General features: G+C 39.3%; 1 protein-coding gene across 1 annotated transcript in view; it reads left to right on the forward strand.

Moving 5' to 3' along the window:
• The window catches only part of ASXL3 (ASXL transcriptional regulator 3), a 197,340-nt gene that overhangs the window by 26,096 nt on the left and 158,071 nt on the right, over window positions 1-13,173 (forward strand). The window contains exon 2 of the mRNA XM_040264812.1: window positions 7,199-7,281. Within this exon, the coding sequence (XP_040120746.1) occupies window positions 7,199-7,281 (83 nt within the window). The remainder of the gene's footprint in view (window positions 1-7,198; window positions 7,282-13,173) is intronic.

Here is a 13,173-nt window from a genome sequence, read left to right on the forward strand (position 1 = left end):
GGGTGGCATCACCGACTTGATGGACGTGACCTTGAGTAAGCCCCGGGAATTGGTGATGGACAGGGAAGCCTGGCCTGCTGCAGTCCGTGGGGTCACAAAGTGTAGGACACGACTGAGTGACTGAACTGATATCTATGAATCCAGGAGTCTATTGTAATACAAGTAAAACCTCTGGAGACTTAGCAGGGACAGGGTATCTAATATATATTAGCTGCTTTTATTGTATTTAAACATTGTCATCATCAGTATTATCATGTGTGCAAGTCCTGTCCTTCTACAAAGTAGCTTTATGACCTTGGACCAATTACCTCACCTTAGTGCATTTCAGAGGAAGTTAATCCTGTCTCTCCTATGCATTTCACTGAGGTGTCAGGGTCAAATTATATATCATATATAAGCAAATGAAATAATATATGTTGTAAGTAAACATTCTTTGATTGTAGAGAACTATATAATGGTTTATTGTTATAACTTCTGAATCATTTACTGAATACATGAGACCTTAAATAGCTAAAAATTTTAATGAACTGTCAATATGATTTAAGGGAAGATACTTTAATGTTTGAGAAAGATTTAAACCTATATCATCAATGTGACTGTACTAATAAATTGTAGAAGTCATTTTATTGTGCAGTTAAATAAATAAGCTCAGAAATTTTTTTTCAGGGCCTGAAGGACCAAGACTTTTACCTTTAGATGAACATTGGTCTATTATGTTTATCTTCAGTTCAGTTCAGTTGCTCAGTCATGTCCGACTCCTTGCGACCGCATGGACTGCAGCATGCCAGGCTTCCCTGTCCATCACCAACTCCTGAAGCTTGCTCAAACTCATGTCCATTGAGTCGGTGATGCCATCCAGCCATCTCATTCTCTGTCATCCCCTTCTCCTCTTGCCTTCAGTGTTTGCCAGCATTAGGGTCTTTTCGAATGAGTCAGTTTATCGTAGGGTACTGGAAATGACTTTTCTGGGTAAGCTGTAAAATGTTTGACATATGGTATTCCCGGACCAGAAAAGTACTGAAAAAATGAACCTAAAACAGAAATCATTCTTAGCATGGCCTGTGTCCTCAGTGATTCAGCAAACATCCCTTTCCTTTTCTTTCTATATTGCTATCTTTTTTTGCAGATTTTTTTTTCTCTTCATATGAGGCATGTAGAAATCTGGGGAAGAGCAGTCTGAGATAGACTCTTGTCTGTTGTGTCTCAAAGTTGCATAAATGTACATGTCTTTGAGATAGGCTCTGATGTAGTTGGGCTTCCCAGGTGGCACTAGTGGTAAAGAACCCGTCTGCCAATGCAGGGGATATAAGAGACGTGGGTTTGATCCCTGGGTCAGGAAGATTCTCTGGAGGAGGCTATGGCAACCTACTCCAGTAGGCAAGAATGTTAGAGTGGTGGGCTACTGTCCATGGGATCGCAAACAGTCAACCACAAGTGAAATGACTTAGCATGCATGCCTACAGGCTGATATAAATAGCCACATCAGTAAGGAAGGTGACATCTAGTGGGTTGTTTACCAGTTCTGCACATCTGTTCATGCCCTCTGGAAAATGCAAGGGAATCCATTGTTAGGGAGGCCATTGATAGTATGTGTGCTTTGTGTCCTTAGCCATGGAAATTCCACTTTGGTTTGAGCAGTGCTGAGCCTGCAACCTGTTGGGAGTAGCAATGCAGGAGACAGAAGATAGTTGAAAATTGAAAGGACTTTAGTACATGAGAAGGAAGTATGAGAGGCGTAAGATCCAACTCTTAGGGAGACAAAGTCAAGTGGAATCACAAATGTAGCTCTAACACAGGAGAGCAATTTGTTTTACAAAGAAAGAAAGAAAGGGCATCTTATGTAAAGATTGAACACTGTGACAGACTCTGATTTGTATAGAAGAGACAGTGATATCTGGCCAAAGGTTTCTAATTACAGCCTTCTCTTGGCAGCCTTCTCTCGGCTAATAACTCTAGCTACAGATTTTCTTCGGGAAATGGCAGTTTTAGGGGCTTGTTTTTGAGGAAATAAATTATAAAACAGCTCCATTTTCAGCAAGAAATTTTTTGAAAGGACTAGAAAAGATCATTTTTCAGCCAAAGTAAATAATGTAGGAAAAAGAAAACATAGAACTATTGGAAAGGAGACACAATTCATAGTTTTTGTAGAAAATGTGATTTTATACTTCTATGCTATTAGAACTATTAAGAATTCAATTAGCTGTTCATATAGATAATAATTATTACAGCTCAGTGGCTTTTGTGTGTAGCAATAAAATGTGAGAATATTTTATGAAAAAGTATATTCAGAGTTGCAGCCCAAAATATAAAGCACTTAATAAAAAGCCTATTACAGTTTATAAAATAAAACTCAAACATGGAACAATGTGTGTACATTTCCTGAAAGTTTAATTAGAATGTCTCATTTAATTCCAATCTGAGTTTCATTTAGAAGTATAAAGAAGTGAGCAATGAAAAATTTAAGAATAATGAAAGCCATGTCCTATCCAGAGAGTGAAGTGTACTGTAATGTCACAGCAATTTAAACAGGAGGGTGCTGGCACAGGAATTGACTGAAAGTCAGGGCAACATAGGGGCTTCCCTGATAGCTCAGTTGGTAAAGAATCTGCCTGCAGTACAGCAGACCCGGTTCGATTCCTGGGTCGGAAAGGTCCCCTGGAGAAGGGATAGGCTACCCAATCCAGTCTTCTTGGGCTTCCCTTGTGGCTCAGCTGATAAAGAATCCGCCTGCAATCCGGGAGAACTGGGTTTGACCTGGATTCCCTTCGGTCTGGCCTGGAGAGAAATTCTGTGGACTGTACAGTCCTTGGGGTCACAGAGTCAGACACGACTGAGCAACTTTCACTTCACTTCACAGGGGAACATAGCAGGACCTCTGGGTGAGCCCCAGGGACAGTGGTTTGCAGTTCATTTCAGAGACCGGAAAAGTTCCCAGAAGCGCCTTTGGCCATTAGAGGGAGTAAGTGCTGGGGGTTCTGAGCACTCTCATTACTACTTCAGCAACAGCTCTGCTTGGCATGCAAAGTCCCTTCAGTCCTGTCTGACTCTATGCGGCCCATGAACTGTAGTTTACCAGGATCCTCTGTCCATGGGATTCTTCAGGCAGGAATACTGGGATGGGTAGCCATTTCCTTCTCTAGGGGAATCCTCCCTATCTAGGGATCAAACCCAAATCTCCTGCATTGCAGGCAGATTCTTGACCATCTGTGCCTTTTATATTGGGTTTCCACATTTTTACGTTGTTTTCACATCCAGAAGCATTTTCATCGCCCTAATTGTAATATATGACAGGAGATGCCTCACTAACCATAAACCATGAACTGGCTTATGAAACAAATCGTGTTGGGGAATCTTGACCTATATTAACAGTATGTGGGGGCTTAAGTTAATTATTCACAAGGCTGCAAACAGATGCATTCTGGATTGACTGAGGGATTAAAAATGAAAGCATAAAATACAAGAAATATTTGTAGATAATTACCAACTCTCTGGATAAAAGGAATGTCTAAACATAAGAGCAGGTAAAGCCACAATGGAAAAGTCACGTAAGTAGTTATGTGAAAATAGAATACTTTATGTGTCTTCATAAATATCCAAAAATAAGTAACATAAGGAATACAAATCTGTTATTAACATGCCCAATAATGAATATTATTTTAATATATAAATAGCTTTTTACACATTAGTAAGAGATATCCCATATGGTATTCATTTGAAAAATTTTGTTCTCATTAGTATTTACAAAAGTATAATTAGAGTAACAATGAATTACAACTTATTTGACCTACCAAGTTGGCAAATATTGTGAAAAAGATAATATTTAATCCCGGCAAAGTTGTGGAGAGAGGCAGGTTCAGTTCTGCTTGGTGAGAGTATAAATTGTTAAAATATTTTTCAAACAGTTTGGCAGTGTATCAAGAGACATGACAGAGCTCATATCCTTTGACTCAATAATATTCTAAGAACATTACATTCAGTGTATTCTTTGGGAAATTATTTTTGGTCGTAAACTTACTAGCGCATTTTGTTTTCTATAATACAGGTATGAATTCGCATTTTTCCAGTTTTTTTCAATCAGAAAACAAGACTTTTTAAATTATCATTGTCCATGGTGAACTCTAAAATTGGAATCTCTATATTTTGTCTTAATTGTATTGTTATTGCCCAAGACAGTTTGAACCTGTTTTGATTATCTGAAATATTTATTGGCTCTCTTACTAATCTTACTATGATACATAATCTTAAAAATTGTATATAATCCCACTCTCTTCACTGCTCTATTGCATCCTTGACCCCTGTTTCTAAGAGGTAGGTACAAGGTGGAAAACAATTGGAAGAATATGTTAAATTCAGATTAAGTGTTACATAACCAGGAAGACATTTTCAAATGCTAGTTGTATTTGAATAGGTGAAGAAAGGTAATCCAGGAAGTGTGATTTTTCAGGACTTAGGAAACACTGCACAGCCAAGACATTGACTCCTGGCATGTGTGGCTGCTTCCTCAGTCTAACGTTGGGGGCTGTAGTTTCCCTCTGACTGTGGCTTCTTCCCTCTGTTGTGTTTGAGTATGGCTGCCTGCTGGTCTGATTCACGTCCCTGCCATGCGTCATGTTATTTCAGTGCTATCCATGTTATTGTTCCGTGAAAGTAATTTATCTCTATCTTGTTCTCTGAATGCTCCCACAGCTAGTTCAGTGAAGCCTGTTCACACCCGGGACCCTCTCCTGCTCCGTCCCCTTTCTCTGTCTTGCAGGAGCTGAGGGTGGCTTCTGGTGTTCTGTGTGGCTTCAGCATTTCCTTCCTGCCTCTCATCCACTTCGCGATGTAATTCTTCGCACTTTTACTTCCTTTGTAGAGTAGGCTGTGATGTCATAGAGAAGGGGACAGGGCTATCCAAATTCTCTCAATTGCTGGGAGGAGCTGCCAAGGTGTGCTGAGGGGCCTGTACTCAGGAAGAGAAACAGGGCGTCCTCCACAGTGAGTAACCCCACTTTCGAGTGCACCCAACTTTCCATGAAAACCTTACCCAGTACACTGGAGTTTCCTCTTCCACCCTTTCTAGATTTAACCAGTTTGCCTTTTGGACATTCCCAGTTCAGCTCAATATGCCTGCTTTCTCCCCTTTCTCCTCTGCCCACTCTCTTTTCTGCCATCCTGTGTCTCTCCCCTCCAGTGTCCCTCTGCCTTGCTTGCTTACTCATGTATGTGTGTGTCTGTTGACCTTCTGCCCATACCGTCTATGAGAGACCATTGTTCCCAGCATTGCCTGCCCCTGGGGGTGATGCCCACCTTGCATTTAGTCCACGTAACCACAGCATCGCCTTTCAGTAACTCATGAGTATGAACTGTTCTACAATACTGACGGTTCTTTTTATTTCAAAAATTCTGTCGGCTTTTTTGTTTTCATGTCTGTATCTTTCCTGCCTTTCTTTGTAACCTGATCTTTCCCCCTTTTCAGCTCTTCCATGCAGTTTCCTTCTTGCCTTTTTTAAGCCAGTATTTCTACACTTTAGTCCTCTTCCCTGTACAGCTGTGCCTATGTTTCTCCCCCACTCCCTTTGATAGTTTTCAGTCCATCCCTCCCAGGGGTCTCCTCTCTGAGGACAGTTTTCTTCTTTGCTGTTGACATACTTGTTGCTACGCTCTTTCCAGTGTAGCATGTTTCGATGTTCTTTAAAGAATTGCCATCTGCAACTAAGGGACTGACCAGACTGGGAAAACAGGGGACACTTTCTGGGAACTAAAGGCGAGAACAGAAAAGTGGCCTTAGAGGTGAGGAAGGGCAGGCTGTGTATAATTCACTAGATAACCACAAGGAACAGAGCCCCAAGGAGCAGAAGCCTTGCCAGTGACCTTGTTGAAATTTAGCCATTGATCGTAGAAGAGATCTCAGAGCTCTTTTGAATATATTTGGAAGCCTTTTCAATTTAAAATTTGCCTGAAAAGTTCTCTATTAATTCTCAATTTTTATGATAATTCTGGTCTGATAATCATAGTAATCATAAATTAGGACTCTAGAATCATTAAGTTGCATGGGGCCATGACTTGTGCACAAACTCCTGTACAGAAAATTTAAGTATTGGGTTGGCCAAAAGCTTCATTTGGGTTTTTCCATAAGATGTTCTGCTGCTGCTGCTGCTAAGTCACTTCAGTCGTGTCTGACTCTGTGTGACCCCATAGACGGCAGCCCACCAGGCTTCCCCGTCCTAGAAAAATCCAGATAAACGTTTTGGCTAACGCAATAGGTGTCATCTATCCTTGGAAGAAGTCATTGTGGAGATATGTGTAGACTTGTTTTCTTGTCCCAGATGTGGTCCTCACAGCCCTTGTTCGTGAGTAGTGTGGGGACCATTGTTCACTGCTTTCACTGCGTGTAGTTCAGTCCCAGGGTAAATAAAGAGCCTTGATTTCCAGGGCTGGTGGTCTAATGCCTGTGGAAATAATTAACTGTGTCCCGTGTCATTTCCCATACTTGGTTCAAAAAATCCCCTCCACTCAAAAATAAGTAGGACAGATGGGGAGAGGAAGAAAATAGGACTCAGTTCATAAAGCTGAGATGGGCTGAACCGGAAGAGGAAGGGGGTTTACTTGAAATGAATTGGAAAAGGCAAATGAAAGGAAACTGAGCTGAACTGGAAGACACACTGTAATGGGATTCTTGGGTTTCTGTATGCTTTTTCTCCATTTTGGCCACGAAGGGTTTTTAATACAGGGTTTTTTGTTGTTTTTTAATACAGAAGAAGTTGATCAGACTGTGAATCCAGTGAGGTTATTTCTGACTAGTGCTTTGTTCTCTGCTGTTGATGGTATTCAGGCTCATGTTTCCAAGCTTTTAGAAATTTAGGAAACATTTTAACAGCCTGAAAACATGACTTTAACAATAAAATGTTAGCAATTTTAAATAAAGGAAATTATATACATTTACTAACTCGGTGTTTTTAGGTTTCACATTACTTTTTTTTGGTGGTGTATGCCTTTGTGACATTTTTGCAGAATGGCCCCTGTATGTTGCAGAAATTGCCATAAATGCCCAGGAAAAAATTATATCCTATCACTTGCACACCTGACATGTATCATGTATCCTAATTTTGGCATAATAGCCCCTTCCCCTTTAAAATTTGCATGATTCACACACATTTTCATCTCGTATGCTTCTATGCAGTAATCTAGAAGTCTTATGTCTGTCTTTGTTTTTTAGGCACTAGAGAAACACCCCAACTCACCAATGACAGCAAAGCAGATATTGGAAGTCATTCAGAAAGAAGGGTTAAAAGAAACAAGGTCAGTATTCATATTTACATTTTCTGTTTTCTTTGATTAACAATTGCTACTGATTGCAAAGCAACAGATGTATCTAGGTTTTGATGTTGTAATTGATTGAGAATTAAGTAGCTACATGCAGATTCTTTGGTGACTGCCAAATATTTGAGTGACCCAGGATTTCCTTGAAACTACTTGTTCACTTAATAAATCAGACTGATAGAGGATGTATTTCATTAACAAGGAGCAGCACTGTGTGAATTTGCCTATAATCAGAGTTACTCATCTTGTAAGAGAAGATTTTTGTTTCTGAAAGTGACCACTGAAAGAGAAACATTTTATAGTCTTCACAGATAGATTCCAGGATGTAAGATGAGCTCATTTTGATAAAATTCAAATTGCCAGTGAATGTAGTTGAAAATTTAGTCCTCTTATATTTAGAATTACTCTACTTGGATAAATTATTGAGTCTTTTTTTGTTAAATAACAGTTTTATTGAGATATTAATATATCATAACATTTGCCCTTTGAAAATGTACAGTTTGTTGGTTTTCAGAACATTCCCCAAAACTGTGCAATCATTACCGCTATCTAATTTTAGAACATTTTCACCACCCTAAGTGAACCCCACACCCATTAGCAGTCACTCCCAATTCCCTATTCTCCCCAGCCCCTGGCAATCACTCATGTACTACTGTCTGTGGATTTGCCTATCCTGGGCATTTTGTATAATTGGAATTATACACTCTGTAGCCTTTTGTGACTGGCTTCATTTAGCATCATGTTTTCAGGGTCCACCCATGTGGTACCATGAATCAATACTTCTTTTCTTTTTGTTGCCAAATAATATTTTATTGAATGGATGTAAACTACATTTTCTTTATCTGTGGTGATCCTTTATTTTTGTTTAGTTATGAATTTTACAGTGTTGGCTTTATCCAGTAGTTTAGGGCCATATAAATGATATTACTCAAAGAGAAGAAAGCAATTTGTTATAAGGTAAAATAACCATAGAGCTGTCGTATGTGTATCTATTCATTCATGTTACATAGAGTAAATTTTTTTTAATTGTATGATGTTGCCTACCTGTAAGTCATTGACAAGACAGTGATCTCAGCTTGGTGAAAATTTAACCCTCTGAGTTACCTTTTGAATCTGGTAACTGAGATAGCATCTGCAGAGAGCAATCAATGTCCTCCCAAGACTAACTTTTCCTACAAAATTGGTGTTACCTGAAACTCATTACTATAACCTGTGAGTCTCATTGGCTTCTAGCTGTTTAAAATGCATCTCTTGCAAGTTTTACCCACGAACATCACAATTTAGTGGTATGGAGGACTCCTAGGCTCAGTTTTTCATCTCTGTTTTAGAGGCCTTATCTGCCTGTTCTGAAGAAAGAGCCTGAGCTAATGTAACTACAGTGTTGGCAATTATTGTTCCCCACAAAGTGGAGGTAACACTGGAGGGGAAAGTTGCTGACAGCGCCTAACAACTCTCTTAGAGGCGTCCCTTGCTTCTAAGCCAGACGTCAGTATAAGGGGCTCAGGAACAAAACAGGGACGCCTGGAAATTAATATTCTCCTGACTGCCTGTCCGAAACGTGTGGGCTATAGCCAGAAGAAAAGAAGGGGTACAAACCTTAAAGATCTGAACTCCTGTTGAATGTGGGCTGAGCCAGCACAGTCTACCAGTGCAAGCACTTGAAGCTTCTCCTATAAGCAGACACTTGAAATGTGTTCACCATGATCTTCTCCACAGGAGTGAGCAGGCCACTATCAGCTGTTATGTACCTTGAGATATACAACTCCTGTACCATGGTCATGAGCAGCATTTTAATTACACTTAACCATTGTAACAGCATTTTTTTTTCATATATTTTTCAAGATGCTTGTCTTCCCAGAATGGTACATTAAAGGGCTTTAAGTATATGTTAACAAACAAAACACAAACAACTTCTTTAAAGAGTATGAAAATTGAAATGGAAAACATACCCTGTTCCTCTGAATTCAACCCCTCTTCATCATCCCCGTCCTCTATTATTGTATCCTGTGAAGAAAAAAAAAATGTCATTATAAGTACGGATGAACCTGTGTAGAACTGTTTAAAGTTACCTGTAAGGAATTCACAAGTTAAATAGGAAAGGGAATAGGCCAAGAAAGAGACCATGCTTCTGTTTTAAGTTCTACTTTATAAAATCAACTCTGTGCAGAGGGCTTCACACTGTGCATTTTATGTCCCCGTTTCTTTCTGTCTCTTTGAATTCTCGCTCCTGTCAGTTGTGATGGTTCCTTACAACTGCTGTATCTGTAACCATTCTTCTCTTCTTTTCTAGTCTGCTTATTAGAATCATCTCTAAAATAAAGGTAGTTCTCAGATTTTTGAGTGTCAGCTTTCCTATTGTATATTGCTTTAGGGAACAGATTCTGACATTTATTTTTATTTTGTTACCTTTCAAATTCTTAAATAGTTTCCAAGTATTTATGGGAGCTGAGTAAATGAAGTGTAACTGTATCTGTTTTCCTTAAGTAAAGTTACATTTAAAAATTCCATCATCATAAGGTCAAGCATAGCTGTTTCATTTCTAGGTATTTATTAATGATGTGCTTTTCAAGATGTGCAGGCTTTCAGATATGCCTGATTAACTGCAGGGGAGTGACTGTGAAGGTTACTGATGTGCCCATAACCTCCCGGGGGTCTCTATGAATGAGAGGTCATGTTAGCGGCCCTCCCCCTGTCCACTGCTGCGCCTGGCATTTCTGGAAGAGAGAAGATTGGCCCTTTATCCATCATCATTCCAATGCCATTTGTTTTAAAATAACGCCATTTCTTTCAAGAGCTGGGTTGTTGGGCGGTGGGGGGAGGGTTCTTCATCCTATGTGTCAGGCAGGTTACCTATAACACTGGACCTCACTGGACTCTAAATTTGTCCTTGTTTGTCTTCCCGCTGGTCTGTGAGCTCCTTATGGGGAGGGTACCCTCACACTCCTGGCACTCAGAAGATACTCAGTAAATATTTGTTGAGCAAACATTCTTCCTCAGGATGTTAACTTGCTGGTCCTCAGTGATCCCTTTGGCTTGCATTTAAAGTTAGAAGCTTCTTTTTGGCATTACAGGTTGTATTTTTTAATCCTATTTTTAATTGTTTTAATCAAAAAGAATCTACCAGTTTTGAGGGAATTCCTTTAAATAGATGCATGTCGATCGATTCTGACAGATGAGTGGTGAACACATGAGCTTATTGTGTTGTTGCCTGTTCTCAAACACTGTAGTGCCTCTGTTGACACTTAAAACTTAAAAAATAAACCAATAATTTTGGCAAAGCTGATGTTTGTGTTCAATAGATGTGATATTGTTCACTTATTTATTTTTGACATTTTATGGTACCTTTTCTTCTTTCCCAGGGACACTTCAAATTGCATAATTTTCATACAGACAGGATAAAAAGAGAACAGCTCTTTTATATCATGTTCTGTGTATCTTCAAGTTATTGATGAAATGTGTAGTATTTGGTTGCACTCTATTTGGGAAAGCTAGACTGAAATAACTCCCCATGTGGTTTTTAAAAAGGTATATAAATATAGTAAATTGTCAGAAGAACATATAGTTTTTGTTAGAGAAAATTAATATGATCATGGCAAGATTTCCTAGAAGTTTTTTTAATGAAAATATATCTGGTAAGTTTTAATTCCCTTCTGTATAATAACATGGAAGATCTTTATCAATATAATTTTATTCTGGTCCATCTATATTGTACTTGCTTTACTGATTGAGTTATTTCCAGGCTTCTGTTACTTTGTGCTAATGAGTTGTCAACAGTTGATTAGACAAAGCTGTTTGGAATGCTTTTCACATGATCAGAATCTTATAATCAATCAAAGAGCCATGTTGCTTGCACAGAGAGGATAGAAATGTGCATATTCTAGACTGCAGCTTTTATGGATGGATATTTGATATTCCTGTTTGGACTGCTTGGCTAAACATTCCCACTTCCTGAGGGAGAGAGGGTGCTACTGTGGACTCTAGTTTTGTCTGCAGTAATTAAACATATGTTCATAGAGAAAGAGAAAGCAACTGTGGTGACTGTTGGTTTGGATGACTTTGGGGGTTGCCTTGCCCTAATTCTGATTTTCTGCTTTTGGCTTGCTTATTCAGAAGTTATAATTCCTTTACAAAGGGGACTGAGGGAGTTTTGATGCCCAAGGATATGTTTTTCTCTGCTCATGTAATTTTTAAAGCAATGCTTCCAGAGAAACATATGCTGTTTTAGTGACACATCCAGGAGCAGTAGGTCAAGGAATGAGGTCTGTAGCATTTACCTAATGAAAGGGGTGGGGGGGCTCTCATTTGTCAGTGTGGGTAACTGGTTATGTGCCCGGCATTATTGTTATAAGATACCGGTCATTAATGTAGCATAAACTGTGATATAGTTGGCATATTATTTGATAGTAGGTAGATAGTTTTCTAATGGAGGTGAGGCAGTCTTAAAATAACGGTCAAAAAATCACAGCATGCTTAAAAAACCCTCTGTTGGGTTAGGGGCAGGGCAATATTTATAAGGTATATTTATTTTTAAAAAAAGATTTATTTGTTTATTTTTGGCTACCCTGGGTCTTCTCTGCTGCTCCTAGGCTTCCTCTAGTTGTAGAGAGCAGGGGGCTCCTCTCTCGTTGCATTGTGTGGGCTTCTTATCGGGCGGGGGGGGGGCTTTTCTTGTTGCAGAGCATGGGGGCTTCAGTAGTATTGGTGCACGGGCTCAGTAGTCACAGCTCCCAGGCTCTAGAGTGCAGGCTCCGTAGTTGTGACGTGGGCTTAGTGGCTCTCTGGCATGTGGGATCTTCTCGGAGCAGGGATCAAACCCATGTCCCCTGCATTGGCAGGCAGATTCTCAACCATTGGACCACCAGGGAAGCCCTGTAAGGTACGCTTTTACAATACTATAGATGCCTTACTTTGGGGGAATAAAAAAATCTATGTTCGATTTCATCAACCATTTACAGGGCAGCAACCTATAATTACATATCACAATAGAGACATTTGAAAAAGTTTATAAACGATCTCTCTTGTGCTTGGCATTACTCAGGACATTGACGTATTTTTGATTTTGTAATGTGGAGCATGCAGTTGACAACCCAAGATTTTGTAATTATCCTGCTATCAATGAGAACTTTTTATTCCCCCTGGGAATTCTGAGAATAAATTTGTTGTTCGCTCCTGTCTTAAGGTCTTCCATGTTTTCTGTTTTGCAGGCTTTGCCATGATATTCTGCAATAAGGATCTTCACTTTGTACTGTGGTTTATTAAAGATGTTGCATTTTTCCAGGGGGATAAAATGTCAAAAACATTCCATTACCATGTACAGTGACAAACAATAAAATTCCTTGGCATTTCTCTTGGTGAGATTTACGTTTCTAATTAGTGCTATAGAAGATGCTTCTTTCTCACTGCTGAAATGTTTTGTCTAAAGATAAGAAAGAAACACAAATAATTTCAACTGCAAAATCAATTCTTATTTCCAAACTCCATGTTGGCATCACCCCTTTCATACTGAAATGGTGGTCTAGTTTGTGTCAGGGCCTTTTAGAATCACAGTGTTGACTGACAGTGTCCCCCTGCCATGCGCTAACATCTAATTCTCTCATTGTGTAAATGGTGTGCATAGTCAGCTACTTAGAAAGGAATGAAGGAGACAGTGATGTTATTAATCAGAATCATAGAAAAATCATATGTAAATCATGTATTTATATGGGTGTCTAGGTGTGTGTTCATGAGAGTATGTAAGCAAGCCTTTAGAATAGTTTCTCTCTTAGTTGACATAAACTTTTACTTGTCGTTACTTGGATTACAAATCTCAGTCGGAATTGTTCCTAATTCTCTTCTCCCATTCCCCTCATGGCCAGTTGGTTCTTGGGGAGT

This window comes from Oryx dammah, unplaced genomic scaffold (genome assembly GCF_014754425.2).
Source record: "Oryx dammah isolate SB20612 unplaced genomic scaffold, SCBI_Odam_1.1 HiC_scaffold_22, whole genome shotgun sequence".
NCBI lineage: Eukaryota > Metazoa > Chordata > Mammalia > Artiodactyla > Bovidae > Oryx > Oryx dammah.